The following is a 24,107-nucleotide window of genomic DNA, read 5'->3' on the forward strand; positions in this document are numbered from 1 at the left end:
TGTTGCAAAACTACAACTCCCAGCATGCATGGTCTTTAGTGCATGCTGGGAGTTATAGTTTTGCAACAGCTGGAGGCACACAGGTTAGGAAACACTGAGTTAGAAACAATGTTTCCCAACCAGTGTGTCTCCAGCTGTTGCAAAACTACAACTCCCAGCATGCCCAGACAGCTGAAGGGCATGCTGGGAGTTGTAGTTCGGCAACATCTGAAGGGCCAGATGTTGCTTAACTAAAACTCCCAGCATGCCTGGACAGTCAGTGCATGCTGGGAGTTGTAGTTTTGCAACAGCTGGAAGAGCACAGATTGGAGACCATTATACAATGGTCTCCAAACTGAGGCCCTCCAGATGTTGCAAAACTACAACTCCCAGCATGCCCAGACAGCCAAAGGCTGTCTAGGCATGCTGGGAGTTGTAGTTTTCAGACTCCTAGAAGCAGCAGTGAAGATCTTCACTGCTGCTTCTGAGGACCATATACTCACCCGTCGCTGCTCGTCCACGTGGCCGGTCCCGCGCTGCTCCTCGGTCCCGCCGCTGGATCAGGTAAGTCCGCCGGTCCCCTCCTGTTCCCCCCCGTGTGCCGCAGGTCCCCGCGAGCCCCCGCAGCCTTCGTCCCCCGTTCTGCCCGACTTCCAGGGGCGGGCAGTGCGGGGGATCTGAACTTTCACCCCAGATCACTGTGATTGGTCCACAGGGACCAATCACAGTGATCGCTGACCAGGACCATCAATTGATGGTCCTGGGGGTGAAGCAGAAGTTGTCCCCTGCTGGAAACAGCGGGACTTCTGCCAGTTAACCCGTGCGATGCTGCGCATCGCCGGGTTAACTGCATGTCATTTATAAACGCCGGGATGCGCGAACGCACTGCACAACCCGGCGTTTATATATGACATTCTGCGGGAAGGGGTTAATAAAGCTGCATGATTTCCATTCAGAGTGGTAACAAAGTGATTTTACTGCTCCCACTGCTGTTAGTGAACCCATGATTCATAGATATTTCTTATTCTCTCTTTTTCAGGGAGAGGGGACAGAGCCCCTAATATCACTGAAGAGATCCCCTAATATCACTGAAGAGATTCCCTAATATCACTGAAGAGATAGAAGGTCGGCTGTATAAACAAATAGAGAGGGCCGCCCGGGCAGGTACAGTGGTAATAATGGGAGATTTTAACTATCCAGATATAGATTGGGGCCGGGGGTTGGCTAAAACTACAAAGGGGAGAAAATTCCTAAATTTATTGCAGGATAATTTTATGGGCCAGTTTGTGGAGGACCCAACAAGAAGTGATGCCTTGTTGGATCTGATCATTTCCAACAACGCAGAGCTGGTTGGTAATGTAACTGTGAGGGAAAACCTTGGTAATAGCGACCACAATATAGTTACTTTTGACTTAAAATGTAGAAAACAAAGACAGACGGGGAAAGCAAAAACATATAACTTTAAAAAGGCAAACTTCCCTGGGCTGAGGGCTGCACTACAGGACATAGACTGGGGGGAGGTGTTCTCAAATACTGATACAGAAGGTAAATGGGACATCTTTAAATCAACTCTAAATAACTATACAGCTAAATATATACCAAAGGGGAACAAATATAAACGATTAAAACTAAATCCTACATGGCTGACAAATGAGGTTAAAAGAGCAATAAACAACAAAAAAATAGCCTTCAAAAAATACAAATCTGATGGGTCAGCTATAACATTTAAACAGTACAAGGAGCTTAATAAAATCTGTAAAAATGTAATAAAAACAGCAAAAATTCAAAATGAGAGACAGGTGGCCGAAGAAAGCAAAACTAATCCTAAATATTTTTTTAGATATATAAATACAAAAAAACCAAGGACAGAGCATGTAGGACCCCTTAATAATGATAATGGGGAGGTTGTCACGGGCGATCAAGAGAAGGCGGAGCTACTGAATGGGTTCTTTAGTTCTGTATATACTATGGAAGAAGGAGCTGACATTGGCCAGGTCAGTGCTGGTAACACATCATATAATGTATTGCACTGGCTTAATGTAGAGATGGTACAAGGTAAGTTAAGTAAAGTAAATGTAAGCAAATCTCCAGGGCCGGATGGACTACACCCAAGAGTTCTTAGAGAGGTAAGTTCAGTAATATCTGTACCCTTGTTCATGATATTTAGAGATTCTCTGGTGTCTGGTATTGTGCCAAGGGACTGGCGCAAGGCGAATGTGGTACCAATCTTCAAGAAGGGCTCTAGGTCTTCGCCAGGCAATTATAGACCGGTAAGTCTAACGTGCATTGTGGGTAAATTGTTTGAAGGACTTATAAGGGATTACATACAGGAATACATAGGGGATAATAGTATTATAAGTGATAGCCAGCATGGGTTTACTAAGGATAGAAGTTGTCAAACCAATCTAATTTGCTTTTATGAAGAGGTGAGTAGAAGCCTTGACAGAGGAATGGCTGTGGATATAGTGTTTCTGGATTTTGCCAAAGCGTTTGATACTGTCCCTCACAGACATCTGACAGGTAAGTTAAGGTCCTTGGGCTTGGAAACTTTAGTTTGTAACTGGATTGAACACTGGCTCATGGATCGTACCCAGAGAGTGGTGGTCAATGATTCGTACTCTGATTGGTCCCCGGTTATTAGTGGTGTACCCCAAGGTTCAGTACTGGGCCCGCTGCTGTTTAATTTATTTATCAATGATATAGAGGATGGTATTAACAGCTCTGTTTCTATCTTTGCAGATGACACCAAGCTTTGTAGCACGGTACAGTCTATAGAGGATGTGCATAAGTTACAAGATGACTTGGATAGACTAAGTGTCTGGGCATCCACTTGGCAAATGAGGTTCAATGTGGATAAATGTAAAGTTATGCATCTGGGTACTAATAACCTGCATGCGTCGTATGTCTTAGGGGGGATTAAACTGGCAGAGTCACTGGTAGAGAAGGATCTGGGTGTACTTGTAGATCACAGACTACAAAATAGCATGCAATGTCAGGCTGCTGCTTCCAAAGCCAGCAGGATATTGTCATGTATCAAAAGAGGCATGGACTCAAGGGACAGGGACATAATACTCCCCCTTTATAAAGCATTGGTACGGCCTCACCTGGAATATGCTGTTCAGTTTTGGTCGCCTGTTCATAAAAGGGACACTGCGGAGTTGGAAAGGGTGCAGAGACGCGCGACTAAACTAATATGGGGCATGGAACATCTTAGCTATGAGGAGCGATTAAAGGAGTTACAATTGTTTAGTCTTGAGAAGAGACGTTTAAGGGGGGATATGATAAACGTATATAAGAATATTAATGGCCCATACAAAAAATATGGAGAAAAACTGTTCCAGGTTAAACCCCCCCAAAGGACGAGGGGGCACTCCCTCCATCTGGAGAAGAAAAGGTTTAGTCTAAAGGGGCGGCACGCCTTCTTTACCGTGAGGACTGTGAATTTATGGAACGGTCTACCTCAGGAACTGGTCACAGCAGGAACAATTAACAGCTTTAAAACAGGGTTAGATACATTCCTGGAACAAAATAACATTAAAGCTTATGCAGAATTATAAAACTACATCCCTTTCCCTTATCCCCTTACATCCTTCCCTTCAATCCCCTGGTTGGACTTGATGGACGCATGTCTTTTTTCAACCATACTAACTATGTAACTAACTATGTAACTATGTAGCTCCAGAAGATAGGTGAAAATCCAGCTCCCAGCAATGAATGAGTTAAAAGCTTTAACCTTTAATATAAATCCAAGTAAAAAGCAAAACAAAAGCAACATGTCACTGTAAAAAAAGTGAAAAAAATGCAGAAATGTTTCGGGCTGGGCATCAGCCCTTAATCATGAACAGGGCTGGAACAGAGCTCCATTATTTGCCTGTAGTACTCACATATGGACTTCCTTTCTTACGTTTCTGGCCAATCACAGGAGAGAACCTTCTTACAACCCCTTCTCCTCTCTGCTATGCTATACTGTTGGACAAAGTGCACTTAACTGGATGGTCTGTGCTGGGGGATGAATTACAGTACAGTACTAAAGGTGGCATGTGGGGGGGTAGAAGTGATGACTGATGTACTGGCTTTGCAAGACCCTATGTGAGCAGAAAGGGAAAACAGCAACAGCAATAAAATTGGTTACAACACAAAAGAAGCTGTGATCTAAACTGTGAACTGGTGATAATGATGATGACTAAAGGGAGGACAAGAGAAGATTACATTCTGGAAACAGCTCTAGGTACATAGTAGGAACACATGTGTTTACACTAGGCACAGTTGTCTCTGAACTTTTTGCATGGTCAGAGAATAGAAGAAAGCCTTGATTGACTTTCCAGCACAGTCTGGACACTGCAGAGCACCATATGGACCCTCTGGAGGAAGCACACCAACTCAAATTGCATTCACAAAGTCCAAGCTCTCTTCTGCACATAGCCCAAGTTAAACCCCATCCCTAAATTATGTTTTCCATTTTTGTCTCTCTGCTGCTAGAGACAAAATTGTCAGCAGGCCAGTAAACAGTAATTTTGGGTAACTTAAGTGATTTTAAAATATGTTAGAAATCATACAGGCTATTAAACAGAGGAAAGTTATTAGAAATTACAGTGACCATTTAATGCTAATTTGCTGTTTTTAATTGCACCTAATACTTAAAGGGGTACTCCAGATTTTTTTTTTTATCAACTGGTGTCAGAAAGTTAAACAGATTTGTAAATTACTTCTATTAAAAAATCTTAATCCTTCCTGTACTTAATACTACTAATGCTGAATACTACAGTGGAAATTCTTTTCTGTTTGAAACACAGAGCTGTCTGCTGACATCATGAGCACAGTGCTCTCTGCTGACATCTCTGTCCATTTTAGGAATTGTCCAGAGTAAAAAGAAATCCCCATAGCTAACATATGCTGTTCTGGACAGTTCCTAAAATGGACAGAGATGTCAGCAGAGAGCACTGTGCTCATGATGTCAGCAGACAGCTCTGTGTTTCAAAAAGAAAATAATTTCTACTGTAGTATTCAGCAGCTAATAAATACAGGAAGGATTAAGATTTAAAAAAGTTTTTCACTGGAGTACCCCTTTAACTTAGACAACAGTGGAAATAGTACTGTTTTAGGATCAATCTGACTAGAACTGTGATGGTGACTAATTAGGGATCTCCTGCCATTAGACTGATTACTATTATGATTACTTACTAATATAACATCATTTTATTATCTCCTTGACATTAAAACTGCATAACCCTTTAGAAAATGTCACTTTTGTGTAGAAATCACAGGTCTTAGTAAATTTACCTTGAAGTGTATTACTTGAAAATACAATGTAATTACCTTACAAATTATCTTATATTGTGCATTGATGCAGCCAAAGCACAAAGTTAACAAAATAAATATATTTCATACCACAAATGCCACAATGCGATACATTTCTAATTTATCACTACGTAAATCCTGTACAATGTTTTAGCTCATCCTGTGGATGATGAACTCTTTATAAATTTATATTTGTTCATTCTTATTTTTCCTCAGAAATTAACCTTTTGATAAACACTGGAAAAAAAGTGAAAAAAAAAGTATTGTAGTTTTATAAATAATTCTATTAATCCGAATATTTTAGACATACTGACACAATTTAAAAGCACCATGGCACTACTCATTGTGGAAAGTGCTAAGAGAATCTCTGCTAAGAGAATCGTGGTAAGAATGCAAAGGATTCTTGTAAATTCAATCTTGGACAGTGGCATTCTACTCAGCTGAACAAATTATGTATTGTAAAAGCATTTTCTCGGCTTTCCCCTTCTGCGGACTCCATGGCAACTTATTGCAGACAAAGACGTACTAATCCAGAATAAAGTCAGGATGAAAGATGTTTTGTACATTTTAAAGCTGACACATTAGAAACAAACAAATAAATGGGCCAATTGTTAGGCTCCCAGTGTAGAAATATGGAAGTACTGGATTTGTTATTAGTGGGCTCCAAAACACCACTTACATGTTAGGTAAATGTTTTTCTTAGCTCACATTTCAGAATGCTGTAATACAGCCCCAAAACATTGTTTTTATGGCCTAAATACCAACTGTATTTTTCCCATCGGATTCTTTTGAAACCAAAGGGGAAAACAGCTCTTTGTTTATCACCAAGTTTTCAGGCCATTTAAATGCCAAAATATGACTCATTTGGGACAAATATAAAAAGAGACTTTTTATGGCTATAGCTGAAGAAGAAAAAAAACATCCAAGAAGCTGCTGGTTGCGGATGTTTTTTGCTGTTTTTTGCTTAAAAAAATAGACATTTCTTTTAAGCTGTAAAATTGAAGGTGTACAATTATTACACTGCTCAAAAAAAATAAAGGGAACACTAAGATAACACATCCTAGGTCTGAAAGAATGAACTAATTGTATGAAATAGTTTTGTCATTTGAGTGGACACATGCACATTTGTGGCCTACTGGAGGTCATTTTGCAGGGCTCTGGCAGTGCTCCTCCTGCTCCTCCTTGCACAAAGGCGGAGGCAGTGGTTCTGCTGCTGGGTGGTTGCCCTCCTACAGCCTCCTCCACGTCTTCTGATGTACTGGCCTGTCTCCTGGTAGTGCCTACATGCTCTGGACACTACGCTGACAGACACAGCAAAACTTCTGTGCCATCCTGGATGAGCTGCACTACCTGAGCCACTTGTGTGGGTTGTAGACTCCGTCTCATGCTACCACTAGAGTGAAAGCACTGCCAGCATTCAAAAGTAACCAAAACATCAGCCAGGAAGCATAGGAACTGAGAAGTGGTCTGTGGTCACCACCTGGAGAACCACTCCTTTATTGGGGGTGTCTTGCTAATTGCCTATAATTTCCACCTGTTGTCTGTTCCATTTACACAACAGCATGTAAAATTGATTGTCAATCAGTGTTGCTTCCTGAGTGGACAGTGTAATTTCACAGAAGTGGGATTGACTTGGAGTTACATTGTGTTGTTTAAGTGTCCCCTTTATTTTTTGAGCAGTGTATAACAATCATAAATTACTTAGTATTTGAGTCAGAGATAGCAAGTACTGTATATTGAAAAAAACAAAGCAAGTGACTTGCTTCATTTGCATTTCTATAGGGGCAACCTATTTGGTTCATCCTGAGTGTTTCCTGGATCATAAAATAGTAATCCCATGTTATGTTCTGCCCTTTTCTCTATACTCATGCCATGTCGCCTGACAGATTGAAAGGATCTGCTGAGAAGAATGGCAAAAAATCCATTAGAGTAAAAGGAAATCCCCATAGCAAACATATGCTGTTCTGGACAGTTCCTAAAATGGTCAGAGATGTCAGCAGAGAGCACTGTGCTCATGATGTCAGCAGACAGCTCTGTGTTTCAAAAAGAAAATAATTTCCACTGTAGTATTCAGCAGCTAATAAGTACAGGAAGGATTAAGATTTTTTAATAGAAGTAATTTACAAATCTGTTTAACTTTCTGGCACCAGTTGATTTAAAAAAAAAAATAAATAACGTTTTTCACCAGAGTACCCCTTTAAACTAAGTACTGAGTAAAGGGTCTGAATACTTTTACGCAATATTTTAGTTATTCATTTTTCAATAAATTAGCAAAGATTTCTAATATTTCATTTTTAACATTCTCATTATGGGGTACTGAGGGCAGAATAATGGAGAAAACAAATGTCATTGTGGTAGCCTGATCATATTAACAGCGATGCGCACATTGGTGTCACGTTTGAATACGTTATTACAGATCGCAGGCTGAAGGACCAAATCTGCAACTTGTTAATGTGGGGTAGTCATGGTGGGGTTAAATGGCTCACTATCAAATAAACAAATGCATACATACTGTATCATGTCAATCAGGCAGATTGCTTTTGCTTTCCCCGTATCAAAATAAAATCAAGTAAAAAATGAATAATTAAACCAAATCCAAGAAGCAATAAGTCAAACCTTTGCAAATGTTCCCACTGAAGAATTATACGATTCGTAGCCGCATGACCCCAGCTTTCACCTGTAAAAAGCATGGAAGAAAAGAGATACATTATAATCATCCAAAAATATATACATATCTCAACCCTACCATGAGGGTATGGTTACACATATCGTATTTGCAGCACACACAGCGCTCAGCATCAATTTAAGGGTCACAGCCTTATACTCCTGCAGGACTTTGTCTGTTGGGAGAAATACAGAGTTAAAATGGTCTGAATTAATACAAGAACTAGCATTATATCTAGCAAACCTTGGCAAAGATTTAGCAAAACTTGTGCAGAGGAAAAGTTGACCAGTTGCCCACAGATACAACAACCCAGGGCAAAAGCCGGGACACAAGATCCCTTTAAAGACCCCCCCCCCCACACACACAAACACACTCTTCTTATGTATCTAAAATTTTACTTTTAATTTTACTTTTATTAGGTTAATATTAAAATAAATGTTTGATTGACTAATGATTAAAAATACAGCAATACTGTTCCAGACGTAGACATGTATTATGGAATAAAACCATACATAATATATCACTGGGGGTCTGCTGTACCCCTATACTGGACTTGGTACAAGCTTATTTAAAAAACATAATTTGCTGTAATTAGTCAATCAAACATTTATTTTAATATTAACCTAATAAAACTTACATTTTAGATACGGTACATAAGAGGGGGTTTTTCTTTAAAGGGATCTTGTGCCCCGGGCTTTTGCCCTGGGTTGTTGTATCTTGATTAATTGTGGTTCCTGACCCACAGTTGCCCATAGCAACCAGATTGCTTCTTTAATTTTTTAAAAAGGTCCCTGAAAAATGATGTGACTGAACCTACAAGTTTTTACTTTTTGAATCAGTCTGAACTAAACATACCCTGTTGGTGTCTCTTGAACCCTGCTCTACACTACCATCAGTGTATTGTAGGATAGCGGGCCAAAGGCTAGAGACTACAGCAGAACAGTCTATTACCTGATGATGGGCTGCAGGGAAGTTGATGGGAATTTGTGCTCCCCGTGGCATCCTTGCTGGAAGCAGAAGCTATTCTGACTGCTCCTGCTTCCAGAGGAAACCATTTTACTAACAAAAATGTATTGAGGAATAAGTATTACAATGTTATGGCTATGTGCATGGCTTAGAAAGCTTCAGAACACTAAAGATGTTTATGCTTTTATGCTGATGCAGCACATGGTTCATGATCACTTAGAAAAGGAAAGAAAATTACATGAGCAAATAAAAATAGGTAAAAATGGGTTTTGAAATTTACTGTATTGCACAGGCTAATATGTAAGGACATTTTTAATTTTTTATATTTGTGAAGTCAGCTCAAGGCAACTAAAGCCTCTTTTATAATTAAATGATTTCCACTCTTGGCAAATTAAATAGGAGAGTAAAGATAAATGGTTCCAGTGGGGGTTGTGCCTTCCACCCAGTCAATAAAGTGTCATTCAGTAAATAAGGAAGAAAACCCCTGAGACTAATGTGACTGAATAACTATCATCTGCAGAGACTTACGTATCTAAGATATATGAACTAAAGCAGCTACTTTACAAAGAAAGCAATGTGCATGGAAATCCTGGCAGCATGCTTCATATATATATACATACACATGCACACACACTATATATATATATATATATATATATATATATATATATATATATATACATATACACATACACACACACACACACACACACACACATACATACATGTTCTGGTGCATTGCTCTAGAGCAGTGAACTCAAAATGGTGGCCCTCCAGATGTTGCAAAACTGCAACACCCAGGATGCCGAGCATTCTAGGGGTTGTAATTTTGAAACATCTGGAGGGCCACAGTTTGGGGACCACTCCATAGGCATGTATCAGTCCACCCAGTGTACAGTAACTGGCCATACCTAAGATTCCAAGAGTGAACTGTGACCTTATGGTCAAAGATGTGCCATGATATTCTAACATTAAAGGGGTACTCCGGCCCTGAGACATCTTATCCCCTATCCAAAGGATAGGGGATAAGATGTCTCACCAAGGGGGTCCTGCCGCCGGGGTCCCCCGCAATCTTGTATTCGCCACCCACCTGTTTGAGCTGCACGGCGCGGTGCCAGCTCACAAACAGCCGGGTGGCAACCACAGGGCCAGAGTATCATGATGTCACAACTCCGCCCCGTGTGACGTCACCCCCAGCCCCCGCTATGCAAGTCTATGGGAGGGGGCGTGATGGTCGCCCCGCCCCCTCCCATAGACTTACATAGCAGGGGCGGGGGTGACATCACACGCGGGCGGAGTCATGACGTCACAATACTCCGACCCCGTGGTCGCCACTCGGCTGTTTGTGAGCTGGCACCGCAGCGTGCAGCTCAAACAGGTCGGTGTCTAATACAAGATTGCAGGGGTCCCCGGTGGCGGGACCCCCGCGGTAAGACATCTTATCCCCTATCCTTTGAATAGGGGATAAGATGTCTCAGTGCCGGAGTACCCCTTTAACCCCTTAAGGACCAGGGGGTTTTCCGTTTTTGCACTTTCGTTTTTTCCTCCTTACCTTTAAAAAAACATAACCCTTTAAATTTTGCACCTAAAAATCTATGATGGCTTATTTTTTGCGCCACCAATTCTACTTTGCAGAGACATCAGTCATTTTACCCAAAAATCTACGGCGAAACTGAAAAACTAAATTGAAAAAAAAAAATATATATTTTGTAACTTTTGGGGGCTTCTGTTTCTACGCAGTAATTTTTTTTGTAAAAATGACACATTCTCTTTATTTTGTAGGTCCATACGGTTAAAATGATACCCTACTTATATAGGTTTGATTTTGTCGTACTTCTGAAAATCATAACTACATGCAGGAAAATTTATACGTTTAAAATTGTCATCTTCTGACCCCTCTAACTTTTTTATTTTTCCGCGTATAGGTCGGTATGAGGGCTCATTTTTTTGCGCCGTGATCTGAAGTTTTTAGTGGTACTCTTTTTGTATTGATCGGACTTGTTGATCACTTTTTATTAATTTTTTCATGATATAAAAAGTGACCAAAAATACACTATTTTGGACTTTGGAATTTTTTTGCGCGCACGCCATTGACTGTGCGGTTTAATTAAAGATATATTTTTATAATTCGGACATTTCCGCACGCGGCGATACCACATATGTTTATTTTTATTTACACAGTTTTTTTTTTTAAATGGGAAAAGGGGGGTGACTGAAACTTTTATTAGGGAAGGGGTTAAATGATCTTTATTCACTTTTTTTTCCCACTTTTTTTGCAGTGTTATAGCTCCCATAGGGACCTATAACATTGCACACACTTATCTTAATCATTGATCACTGGTTTCTCATAGGAAACCAGTGATCGATGATTCTGCCGCTTGACTGCTCATGCCTGGATCTCAGGCACTGAGCAGTCATTCGGCGATCGGACACCAGGAGGCAAGGTAGGAGACCCTCCTCGTGTCTAACAGCTGTTCGGGACGCCTTGATTTCGCCACGGCGATCCCGAACAGCTCCCTGAGCTAACCGGCATACTTTCACTTTCACTTTAGACGCGGCGTTCAAAGTTGTTAATAGCGCGCGGCACCGCGATCACTGCCGCGCGCTATTAGCCACGAGTCCCGGCCGTTGTTAGAGGCCGGGCCTGACCCGCTATGACGTGGGGCCATGTCATGGCCCCGCGTTATAGAAAGGGAAAGGACTCAGGACGTACCAGTACGTCCTTGGTCCTTAACCCCTTAAGGACGCAGGACGTAAATGTACGTCCTGGTGAGGTGGTACTTAACGCACCAGGACATACATTTACGTCCTAAGCATAACAGCAGCCAGGGACCCGCCGGCAATGGCCGACGCCCGCGATCTCGCGGGCGTCCGTCATTAACCCCTCAGGTGCCGGGATCAATACAGATCCCGACATCTGCGGCAGTTCGCGATTTAAATGAACGATCGGATCGCCCGCAGCGCTGCTGCGGGGATCCAATCATTCAGAACGCCGGACGGAGGTCCCCTCTCCTTCCTCCGTCCGGCTCCCGGCGTCTCCTGCTCTGGTCTGTGATCGAGCAGACCAGAGCAGGAGATGACCGATAATACTGATCTGTTCTATGTCCTATACATAGAACAGATCAGTATTAGCAATCATGGTATTGCTATGAATAGTCCCCTATGGGGACTATTCAAGTGTAAAAAAAAATGTAACAAAAATGTAAAAGTAAAAAAAAAGTGAAAAATCCCCTCCCCCAATAAAAAAGTTAAACGTCCGTTTTTTCCTATTTTACCCCCAAAAAGCGTAAAAAAACATTTTTTATAGACATATTTGGTATCGCCGCGTGCGTAAATGTCCGAACTATTAAAATAAAATGTTAATGATCCCGTACGGTGAACGGCGTGAACAAAAAAAAAAAAAAAAAAGTCCAAAATTCCTACTTTTTTAATACATTTTATTAAAAAAATAATTATAAAAAATGTATTAAAAGTTTTTTATATGCAAATGTGGTATCAAAAAAAAGTACAGATCATGGCGCAAAAAATGAGCCCCCATACCACCGCTTATATGGAAAAATAAAAAAGTTAGAGGTCATCAAAATAAAGGGATTATAAACGTACTAATTTGGTTAAAAAGTTTGTGATTTTTTTTAAGCGCAATAATAATATAAAAGTATATAATAATGGGTATCATTTTAATCGTATTGACCCTCAGAATAAAGAACACATGTCATTTTTACCATAAATTGTACGGCGTGAAAATAAAACCTTCCAAAATTAGCAAAATTGCGTTTTTCGTTTTAATTTCCCCACAAAAATAGTGTTTTTTGGTTGCGCCATACATTTTATAATGAGTGATGTCATTACAAAGGACAACTGGTCGCGCAAAAAACAAGCCCTCATACTAGTCTGTGGATGAAAATATAAAAGAGTTATGATTTTTAGAAGGCGAGGAGGAAAAAATGAAAACGTAAAAATTAAATTGTCTGAGTCCTTAAGGCCAAAATGGGCTGAGTCCTTAAGGGGTTAAGGAGTACTCCACTGGAAAACATTTTTTTTTTTAAATCAACTGGTGCCAGAAAGTTAAACAGATTTGTAAATTAGAAACAGAAACTTTTGCCCGGACCTGCTAGGTGAGTATAGGTATACTATATTTGAATTTATAATTATAAAATAGATTGCTGGGTCGTGCTTCAATAATAATGTGATATATTTATTAAAATGACAATGTATAAAAGGTTACTCCTCACAGGTTACTCCTCTTTTATACATTGTCATTTTAATAAATATATTACATTATTATTGAAGCACGACCCAGCAATCTATTTTAGAATTATAAATTCAAATATAGTATACCTATACTCACCTAGCAGGTCCGGGCAAAAGTTTCTGTTTCTGGTTTTCCCTTTTTTTGCAACTAAGGCATAGTTGCATGCCCTAGTTTGACCTCAGTGTGTATTATTAATTGTGAGCTGCACATACACATCTTTTTTCCCAGATTTGTAAATTACTTCTATTAAAAAATCTTAATCCTTCCAGTACTTATTAGCTGCTGTTATGATCCACATGAACTTCTTTTCTTTTTGAATTTCCTGTCTGTCTGACCACAGTGCTCTCTGCTGACACCTCTGTCCATTTTAGGAACTGTCCGGAGCAGGAGAGGTTTTCTATGGGGATTTGCTCCTACTCTGGACAGTTCCTAAAATGGACAGAGGTGTCATCAGAGAGCACTGTGGTCAGGCAGAAAGGAAATTAAAAAAGAAAAGAACTTCCTGCGGATCATAACAGCAGCTGGTAAGTACTGGAAGGATTAAGATTTTTTAATAGAAGTAATTTACAGAGCTTTTTAACTTTCTGGAGCCAGTTGATTTAAAAAGAAAATGTTTTCCAGTGGAGTAGCCCTTTAATTGGTATTTAACAATAGGACTATGTTTCTATCTTGGGGAGACAAAGTGTAAAGTGACACCTCACAAATTTACAACCCAACTGGTGCCAGCATGTCTATGGAGAACTATGGTTTAATTGCTGGAAGGTGTCATCCTTATCACTTTTTCATAATTTAATGGTTCTACATTTGTGGAGGGATGACAACCAAAATTTTACACTCTTAGGCTGGAATGCCACTTGTTTTTTGGGGGGGAAACGCCAAAAAACGCTGCGGCCAGATGTTAGCTGTAAATCAATGAGAAATTGCAAAATTCTTATTCCACTTGGCGTTTTTCACTTTGGCGTTTTTTTTTATCCTTTTGGCATTTTTTCACTCTCTTTTGGAGTTTTACAGATTGTTGGTAATCGCAGCATGTTCAGCCACTGGCGATTTTTTATTCAAAATTGTGGCGGTTTTCTCCCATAGAAGTCTATGGTAGTGAAAAAACGCCAAGAAAAACGATATGTGGGTTTTAACTTTGGCGTTTTTGCAGGCGGTTTTTATTCTTTTTGGACTTTAGCGATCCAAAAAAGTGATGGAGATACCTTTTTTAATCAAATTTCGTAGGGTACCATTAAAAAATAATAATAAAAGATACAGTAGTGAAGAAAAAAATTGTATCTAACGAAATGTAACTTTTTTATAACAAAATTTTTATTACTTTTTAAACAGGGACCAATTTATGTGGGCGGGCAGGGACCTAAAAATGTAGCCGACAATAATAAAAATGTAGTGTGTGAATGTTTTTCACTTTTTTTTCTTTATTTTTTACATTTTTTTAGGTAGTACTACTACTCCCAGCATGGAACACACTGTCCCATGATGGGAGTAATAGTACCTGTACTAATTGACAGATCGCCCGTTGCAATCCTCTTGTATAATGTATAGATGCGGCGGCCGCTCTTCTATGGTCCCTGCACTGACGTATATATACACCTATTCATATTTCCCGCAGAGAGCTGTGATTGGCCAGATGGTTCCAGCCAATCACAGCTCTCTGTGGGATATATCAATATGTGTATATATACGGCTGTGCAGGGGACCATAGAAGAGCGGCCGCATCTAAACATTATACAGGAGGATCACAGTGGATCTCAGTTGTGACATTCGCTATGATCTTTCCTTACCTGCAGGTACTACTGCTCCCAACATGGAGCACACTCTGCTCCATGCTGGGAGCTGTAATACCTGCATTAATAGAATACCTGCATTAATAGACAGATCGCAGCGGGTGTCAGAAGTTACACTCGCTGCGATCTGTCTATTAATGCAGGTACTACAGCTCCCAGCATGGAGCAGAGTGTGCTCCATGTTGGGAGTAGTAGTACTTGCAGTTAAGGAAAGATCACAGCGGGTATCAGTACTGACACCCGCTGTGATCGTCCTGTCTATAGCAGAGATGCAGAGCGGCTGTATACAGCGCTCGCATCTCTGCACTGCACTATACTCCGGGCCGGCCACTCACTCATTCATATTTCCCTCAGAGAGCGGTGATTGGCTGCAACCATCCGGCCAATCACAGCTCTGGGCGGAAAATATGAATGATGTTCTATTCATATCACTGGCTGGAGTACAGAGCAGAGATGTGAGCGCTGTATAGAGCCACATCTCTGCTATATTATGGATGATTGCATCGGATGTGAGAACTGACACCCGGGGCAATATGTCTATAGTACAGGTACTACTACTCTCATGCTGGGAGTAGTAGTACTACCTAAAAAAAATTAAAAATAGAGAGAAAAAAGTGAAACACACACACTTTATTAAAAAAAAGAATAAAAATTTTGTTATAAAATATATACATTTCATTTAATAAAAATTTTTCCATCACTGCTGCATCCTTTTTTTTTTTTTTTCTTACCCAACAAATTTTGGGTGCCAAAAAAAACTGCCAAGGTGCAATTTCCACACAAATGAAAAAACGCCAGATGCAGGAAATCGCACTGGCGTTTTTTCAGGCGTTTTTTTTCTACCCAAAAAACGCAGCACAAAAAAAAAAGTAGAAACTTAGCCTTATAGTTAACTCTTAATGGCAATGGTCAAATTATTTAGACTATAAAGCCACCTAGTGAATAGGTAAATGGTCATTAAGCCAGAAGTTAATATATGGTCAGATACTTATTTAAATTCATACACACCCAGTATACATTCATTGGAAAATTCCCTTTTAGAGGTGTGCATAACTGATAAGATTCTGGTAATAACCACATGTAGTTACACTACATGTATGTTAGTCTCTATATAGATGTTAGATTTAGTCCATTAAAGAGAGATCATACAATCTCTGAACTAATATACACCCCTAGAAAGCTAACTAAGGAACGCAATCATGAAAAGTCATGGAGGCTCACACGCCAGCCAGGACTCACCTGAGTTGTCCACATCGTGAGAGGACAATGGCTAGCCATGACAATCTTGATAAGATACAAGTGGCTTCTGATTTGATTAAAGGGTAGCGCCCACCATCCAATTTTTTTTTTTGCTAGCCCGTTCCCCCCCCCCCCCCCCCCCGCTACGGCACTAGTCCGTTCCCTCCTCCCCCCCCCCCCCCGCCCGCATACCCCGCTCCCTCATTACACTTGCAGTTACTGCAGAGTCCGGCAGCGGGCGTGCAGGGACAGCGGCGGCAACGAGGCGGCGGTGGCGATGTGCGGGAGGAGTGGCCTCCCAGCCAGTGGCCGGGGAGCCAATGCGCTCGCTCCCGCCTGTCTGATTGACAGGCAGGGAGCGAGTGCAGCCTAACTGAAAAAGGACTGATTTCCAGGCCAAAATCAGTCCTTTTCAGTAGCCGGTTTTTAAATGTAAATTAAACCTTTTTAATGAAAAAAAAAAATAATAAAAGTATATTAGAGATATGTTGTAGTACATAAGTACTACAACATATCAAAAAATAAAGTTGGTGACAGTGCCCATTTAAGGCAAATCTTCTAATATGTGGATGAATTCATATCAATTAACTTTGGCAAATTGTTTTGTTGTTGTCTTCTAATTAATATTCTCTAAATTGAGATTGTAGTCTTAGGATGCTTTGGATCCTGTATTCTACCTGCAGAAGAATCCATGATTCGGATCTATACTAACCCCTTAAAGGGGTATTCCAGGCAAAAAACTTTTTTTTATATATCAACTGGCTACGGAAAGTTAAACAGATTTGTAAATTACTTCTATTAAAAAATCTTAATCCTTCCAATAGTTATTAGCTTCTGAAGTTGAGTTGCTGTTTTCTGTCTAACTGCTTTCTGATGACTCACGTCCCGGGAGCTGTTCAGCTCCTATGGGGATATTCTCCCATCATGCACAGCTACCGGGACGTGACATCATCATTGAGCAGTTAGACAGAAAACTTCAGAAGCTAATAACTATTGGAAGGATTAAGATTTTTTAATAGAAGTAATTTACAAATCTGTTTAACTTTCTGGAGCCAGTTGATACATAAAAACGTTTTTGCCTGGAATACCCCTTTAAGGACACAGCCACTTTTATTTTTGCGTTTTCCTTTTTTCCTCCTTCGCCTTCTAAAATTCATAACTCTGTTATCTTTCCATTCACAGACCCATATGAGGGGTTGTTTTTTGCGCAACCAATTGTACTTTGTAATGACATCGCTCATTTTAACCTAAAATGTATGGTAAAACCCAAAAAATTCAATAATCAACATTACAAAATACCTTATGTAGAAATAAACCACGGCACTCGATCCGGATGCAATTAAAAGTCTTTATTCCCGCTGGGAGGTACATAGACGTGTCAGGAGGGGGAGAAAAGACGGGGCTATGTCCGTTTCACAGATCACTCTGCTTCTGCCGTTAGGGACCGGCAGAAGCAGAGTGATCTGTGAAACGGACGTAGCCCCGTCTCTTCTCTTTAAAGGGGTACTCCGGTGGAAAACTTTTTTTTTTTTTTTATCCACTGGTGCCAGAAAGTTAAACAGATTCGTAAATTACTTCTATTCAAAATTCTTAATTCTTCCAGTACTAATTAGCAACTGTATACTACAGAGGAAATTATTTTCTTTTGGGATTTCTTTTCTGTCACAACCACAGTGCTCTCTGCTGATTCCTCTGTCCATTTTAGTAACTGTCCAGAGCAGCATATGTTTGCTATGGGGATTTTCTCCTGCTCTGGACAGTTCCTGACATGGAAAGAGGTGTCAGCAGAGAACACTTTGGTTGTGACAGAAAAGAAATCCAAAAAGACAAGAACTTCCTCTGTAGTATACAGCCGCTAATAAGTACTGGAAGGATTAATTTTTTTTTTAATAGAAGTAATAAAAAATTCTGTTTAACTTTCTGGCATCAGTTGATTTAAAAAAAATAAAATAAATAAGTTTCCAGTTGATTTAAAAAAAAAAAAAAAAAATTATAATAATACGTTTCCAGCAGAAATTAACATAATATTTTTATAGTTCGGACATTTATGCATGCGGCAATACCAAATATGTTTATTATTTATAATTTTTTACGATTTTTTTTATTAAAATGGGGAAAGGGGTGATTTAAATCTTTATGGGGGGAGGGTCTTTTTCACATTTATTTTACACTTTTTTTTGTCCCCATAGGGGACTATTTATAGCAATCATCAGATTGCTAATACTGTTCAGTGCTATTCATATGCATAGCACTGATCAGTGTTATTGGCGATCTTCTTCTCTAGTCTGCTTGATCTTAGACCAGAGGAGAAGACGCAGTGAGGGCGGACAGAGGCAGGTGAGTGGACCTCTGTCCGCCATCTTGGCTGATCTTGTCCCCGCGGTGGTGTTGCGGGCGATCAAATCAGCCATTTAAAGTGCCGCATTGCTGCAGATGCTGTGGACATCGCCAATGTCCGCCATTACCGGGGGGTCTGCAGCTGCTGACAGCCGCTGGGACTTGGCGTGCATGAAGCGAGCGCAGCTTCTACACTCGCTTCATGATGTGTCATAAATGTACGGCGCTGTGCAAGGTTACTCGCTGCAGCTCTGTACATTTACGGCACATGTCCTTAAGGGGTTAAAGCACTGAATTATTGTTTATAGAGGTATAGACTTTCTTCCCTTCATCTAATCTAACTAATATCAGGTGATATTCCGAATGAAGTGTACAGTAGATCATATATCCTATAGGTGTCTTTAAAAGTTCTTACACAGAGTCATGTGGTGTGTTTTGATTAAAGGGGTACTCTGGTGCTTTTTATGCTACAGAGGAAGTTGTATAGTTCTTTTCTGTTTGACCACAGTGTTCTCTGCAGACACCTCTGTCCGGAACTGTCCAGAACAGGAGAGGTTTGCTATGGGGATTTGTTACTGCTCTGGACAGTTCCTGACATGTACAGAGATGTCAGCAGAGAGCACTGTGGTCAGACAGAAAAGAACTACTCAACTACCTCTGTAGCATACAGCAGCTGATGAGTACTGGAAGGGTTAAGATTTTTAAATAGAAGTAATTTACAAATCTATTTAACTTTTTGGCACCAGTTGATTTAAAAAAAAAAAAAACATTTTCACTAGAGTACCCTTTTAAAAGTGGGTGGAGTGAAGATATCACTTCCATGTTATTTATCGAGAAATTGCATGTTGCTTATTCTGATATCATGTGATCATGAGGGTTCTCTCTTTCAGAGAATTATACAGTGGTCCCTCAAGTTACAATATTAATTGGTTCCAGGACGACCATTGTATGTTGAAACCATTGTATGTTGAGACCATAACTCTATGGAAACCTGGTAATTGGTTCTGAAGCCACCAAAATGTCATCCAAAAATAGGAAAAAGTGAGGATTAAAGAAAAATAAGTAGATAACTGATAAAGATATAGCAAGTCCTTACATATAAAAGTAAGAAAGATCTGCTGGGAGCTGTAATCACTGTCTATGTCAGTGCTTTCCAAGCAGAGAGCCTCCAGCTGTTGCAAAACTACAACTCCCAGCATGCCCGGACAGCCAAAGGCTGTCCGGGTATGCTGGGAGTTGTAGTTTTGCAACAGCTGGGGCCACCCTGCTTGGGAAACACTGGTCTATGTAGAGGACAGGAGCTTCTTCAGGGTCCTGTACAGTACACACACTGTCCAAAAAAAGTAATGAGTCGCCCTCACCTGATGCCCAAAGGAGCAGGTAACCCTGGTACAGGTAAAGTGTACAGAACATGTAATACCTCCCTGTACTGTAGGGGGCGCTACCAGACACCAGTCCGTGCATTCGCTTCAGTAATACAGGTAAAGTGTACAGAACATGTAATACCTCCCTGTACTGTAGGGGGCGCTACCAGACACCAGTCAGTGCATACGCTTCAGTAATACAAGGATTTTACCAGTGAATGCCCATTCTGATTGGTCGGTTCTTCCAGCCATGTTGACTCTGGTTTCAACTTACGATGGTCCAGAAAAGACCATTGTATGTTGAAACTATTGTATGTTGAGACCATTGTAAGTTGAGGAATCACTGTATATCTACTTTTTGTATGATATCTGAACTAACCTTGTAACTGATGTTATATTTTGACATAGTTGTTAACTTATGATTTAATTTCTGCTGTATGTAATTATATAAATTCATATCTAATAGATATTCATTCATATATATATATAATTGTGTTTATTATTTACTCAATGTTTCTTACTTATAACCAATAAATCTGCATCCTTTTTAAAATACCTGCATATCATTTTATTATATTGTAGAACTACCTTCCTAGCGTTACCGTCATCCAGGAGCATAGCTATAGGGCAGTGATGGTGAACCCATGGCACGCGTGCCCAGGTGGCACGCCGAGCCCCCTCAGTGGTCACGCGGCCATAGTTCGCCATGAGCCCATTCGGGACATCCCTGTGTCCCGAAAGGTCTTTTCAGGACACAAGGATGTCCCGCTTACTTCTCTGCGGCCCCGTGCCAACTTTAAAAATGCAGGGCCGCCGGGAGGTAGCGCACACAGGGACGTCACTGACGTCCCGAGCGTGTGCCCATAGCAACAGCCGAGTGGAGCATCGAGGAGGAGGAAGTACGGGCATGGTAAGTTACCTGCGCGTCATCTTCAGTCTTCCGACCAGCGCTCCTCCGGTCCCGGGACCCCTGACCGGCGGATCGGTGGTCGGAACACTGAAGTGGGAGCATTACACAGGCATTCTGTACACCGGTATGTCTGTGGGGGAACTGTACTGAACCTAATGTGGGGAACTATACTGCATCTAATGTGGGGGAATTATACTGCACCTAATGTGGAGAACTATACTGCATCTAATGTGGGGGAACTGTACTGAACCTAATGTGGGGGAACTGTACTGCACCTAATGTGGGGGAACTATACTGCACCTAATGTGGGGAACTATACTGCACCTAATGTGAAGGAACTTTACTGCACCTAATGTGGGGGAACTATACTGTACCTAATGCGGGGGAACTATACTGCACCTAATGCGGGGGAACTATACTGCCAACCTAATGTGGGGGACTATACTGCCAACCTAATGTGGAGGGACTATACTGCACCTAATGTGGAGGGACTATACTGCACCTAATGTGGAGGGACTATACTGCACCTAATGTGGGGGGATTATACTGCACCTAATGTGGGGGGACTATACTGCACCTAATGTGGGGGGACAATACTGCACCTAATGTGGGGGGACTATACTGCACCTAATGGGGGGGAACTATACTGCCAACCTAATGGGGGGAAACTATACTGCCAACCTAATGGGGGGGAACAATACTGCCAACCTAATGTGGGGGAACTATACTGCCAACCTAATGTGGGGGAACTATACTGCCAATCTAATGTGGGGGGAACTATAAACTATCAATAAAAAAAAATAAAAAAAGTTTGGATCATTGAACTCTGTTGGTGTGTTCTTCTTTTAAAACAAAAGATGTTAATTAGTTATGGCAACTGTATGCGTTGTTTTTTCTAAACTTAAACCTCAGTAGTTTGATTTAATTGCTGTGCTGGCACTTTGAGGGGAAAAAAGATGGCGCGCATTATGGTTTGGGCACTCGGGCTCAAAAAGGTTCACCATCACTGCTATAGGGGATGCAGATGTAGCAGTCCCATCACGGTCCTGGTGCCTAAGGGAGCCCCAAAACACATCTGCACCATAAGAGTCCAGTAATTGGCTCATTGGATTTGCTTTTAAAGCATTCAGATGCGAGAGTCATTTTACTTATGTATCTATATAAAAACATTCTGTGTCTTCTCAATTATAGCCTATTTCTGAATGTACAACAACGACAACACTCAGTTCAGTGTCGATAGGACTATAGTTGACTTATCCACGGGGCTTCTTAAGTCAGATGGTGTTTTGCATCTTCAAAAAGACAACTGTGCAAACCGATTTTAACCCCTTAAGGACCAGGCCATTTTACACCTTAGGACCAGAGCGTTTTTTGCACATCTGACCATTGTCACTTTAAACATTAATAACTCTGGAATGCTTTTAGTTATCAATCTGATTCCGAGATAGTTTTTTCGTGACATATTCTACTTTAACATAGTGGTAAAATTTTGTGGTAACTTGCATCCTTTCTTGGTGAAAAATCCCAAAATTTGATGAAAAATTAGAAAATTTTGCATTTTTCAAACTTTGAAGCTCTCTGCTTGTAAGGAAAATGGATATTCAAAATATTTTTTTTATTTTATTCACATTTCCAATATGTCTACTTTATGTTTGCATCATAAAATTGATGTGTTTTTACTTTTGGAAGACACCAGAGGGCTTCAAAGTTCAGCAGCACTTTTCCAATTTTTCACAAAATTTTGAACCTCGCTTTTTTTCAGAGACCAGTTCAGGTTTGAAGTGGATTTAAAGGGTCTTCCCATTAGAAATACCCCACAAATGACCCCATTATAAAAACTGCACCCCCAAAAGTATTCAAAATGACAATCAGTAAGTGTTTTAACCCTTTAGGTGTTTCACAGGAATAGCAGCAAAGTGAAGGAGAAAATTCACAATCTTTATTTTTTACACTCGCATGTTCTTGTAAACCCAATTTTTGAATTTTTACAAGAGGTAAAAGGAGAAAATGTATACTTGTATTTGTAGCCCAATTTCTCTCGAGTAAGCACATACCTCATATGTCTATGTAAAGTGTTCGGCGGGCGCAGTAGAGGGCTCAGAAGCGAAGGAGCGACAAGGGGATTTTGGAGAGTACGTTTTTCAGAAATGGTTTTTGGGGGGCATGTTGCATTTAGGAAGCCCCTATGGTGCCAGAACAGCAAAAATAACCCACATGGCATACCATTTTGGAAACTAGACCCCTTGGGGAACGTAACAAGGTATAAAGTGAGCCTTAATACCCCACAGGTGTTTCACGACTTTTGCATATGTAAAAAAAAATATTTTTTTTTTCACTAAAATGTGTGTTTCCCCCCAAATTTAGCATTTTTGCAAGGATTAATAGCAGAAAATACCCCCCAAAATTTGTAACCCCATCTCTTCTGAGTATGGAGGTACCCCATAAGTGGACCTGAAGTGCACTACGGGCGAACTACAATGCTCAGAAGAGGAGGAGCACCATTGAGCTTTTGGAAAGAGAATTCGTTTGGAATGGTAGTCAGGGGCCATGTGCAATTACAAAGCCCCCCGTGGTGCCAGAACAGTGGACCCCCCCCACATGTGACCCCATTTTGGAAACTACACCCCTCACAGAATTTAATAAGTGGTGCAGTGAGCATTTACACCCCACTGGCGTTTGACAGATCTTTAGGACAGTGGGCTGTGCAAATGGAAAATTACATTTTTCATTTTCACGGATCACTGTTCCAAAAATCTGTCAGACACCTGTGGGGCGTAAATGCTCACTGCGCCCCTATTACATTACATGAGGGGTGTAGTTTCCAAAATGGGGTCACATATGGGGGGGGTCCATTGTTCTGGTACCATGGGGGCTTTGTAAACACAAGTGGCCTTCAATTCCGGACAAATTTTCTCTTCAAAATCCCAATGGCGCTCCCTCTCTTCTGAGCATTGTAGTGCACCCATAGAGCACTTTACATCCACATATGGGGTATGCTCTTACTCAGAAGAAATTGGGTTACAAATTTTGGGGGGCTTTTTTTTATTTTCCCTTGTGAAAATGAAAAATTTAGGGTGACACCAGCATTTTAGTGAAAATTTTTTTTTTTTTCATTTTCCCATCCAACTTTAATGAAAATTTGTCAAACACCTGTGGGGTGTTCAGGCTCACTATACCCCTTGTTACGTTCCGTGAGGGGTGTCGTTTCCAAAATGGGGTCACATGTTTATTGTTTTGCGCTTATGTCAGAACCGCTGTAAAATCAGCCACCCCTGTGCAAATCACCAATTTAGGCCTCAAATGTACATGG

General features: G+C 40.7%; 1 protein-coding gene across 4 annotated transcripts in view; it reads right to left on the reverse strand.

The window, feature by feature from the left end:
- The window catches only part of RAD51C (RAD51 paralog C), a 132,943-nt gene that overhangs the window by 58,229 nt on the left and 50,607 nt on the right, over positions 1 to 24,107 (reverse strand). For all 4 annotated transcript variants that reach the window (XR_008888710.1, XM_056556876.1, XM_056556875.1 and 1 more), the window contains one exon: positions 7,894 to 7,954. Coding sequence is in view for 3 of the 4 variants with exons in the window: in XM_056556876.1 (XP_056412851.1) it covers positions 7,894 to 7,954 (61 nt within the window). In the remaining variant the exon portion in view is untranslated. The remainder of the gene's footprint in view (positions 1 to 7,893; positions 7,955 to 24,107) is intronic.

Source organism: Hyla sarda, chromosome 2 (genome assembly GCF_029499605.1).
Source record: "Hyla sarda isolate aHylSar1 chromosome 2, aHylSar1.hap1, whole genome shotgun sequence".
Lineage (NCBI taxonomy): Eukaryota > Metazoa > Chordata > Amphibia > Anura > Hylidae > Hyla > Hyla sarda.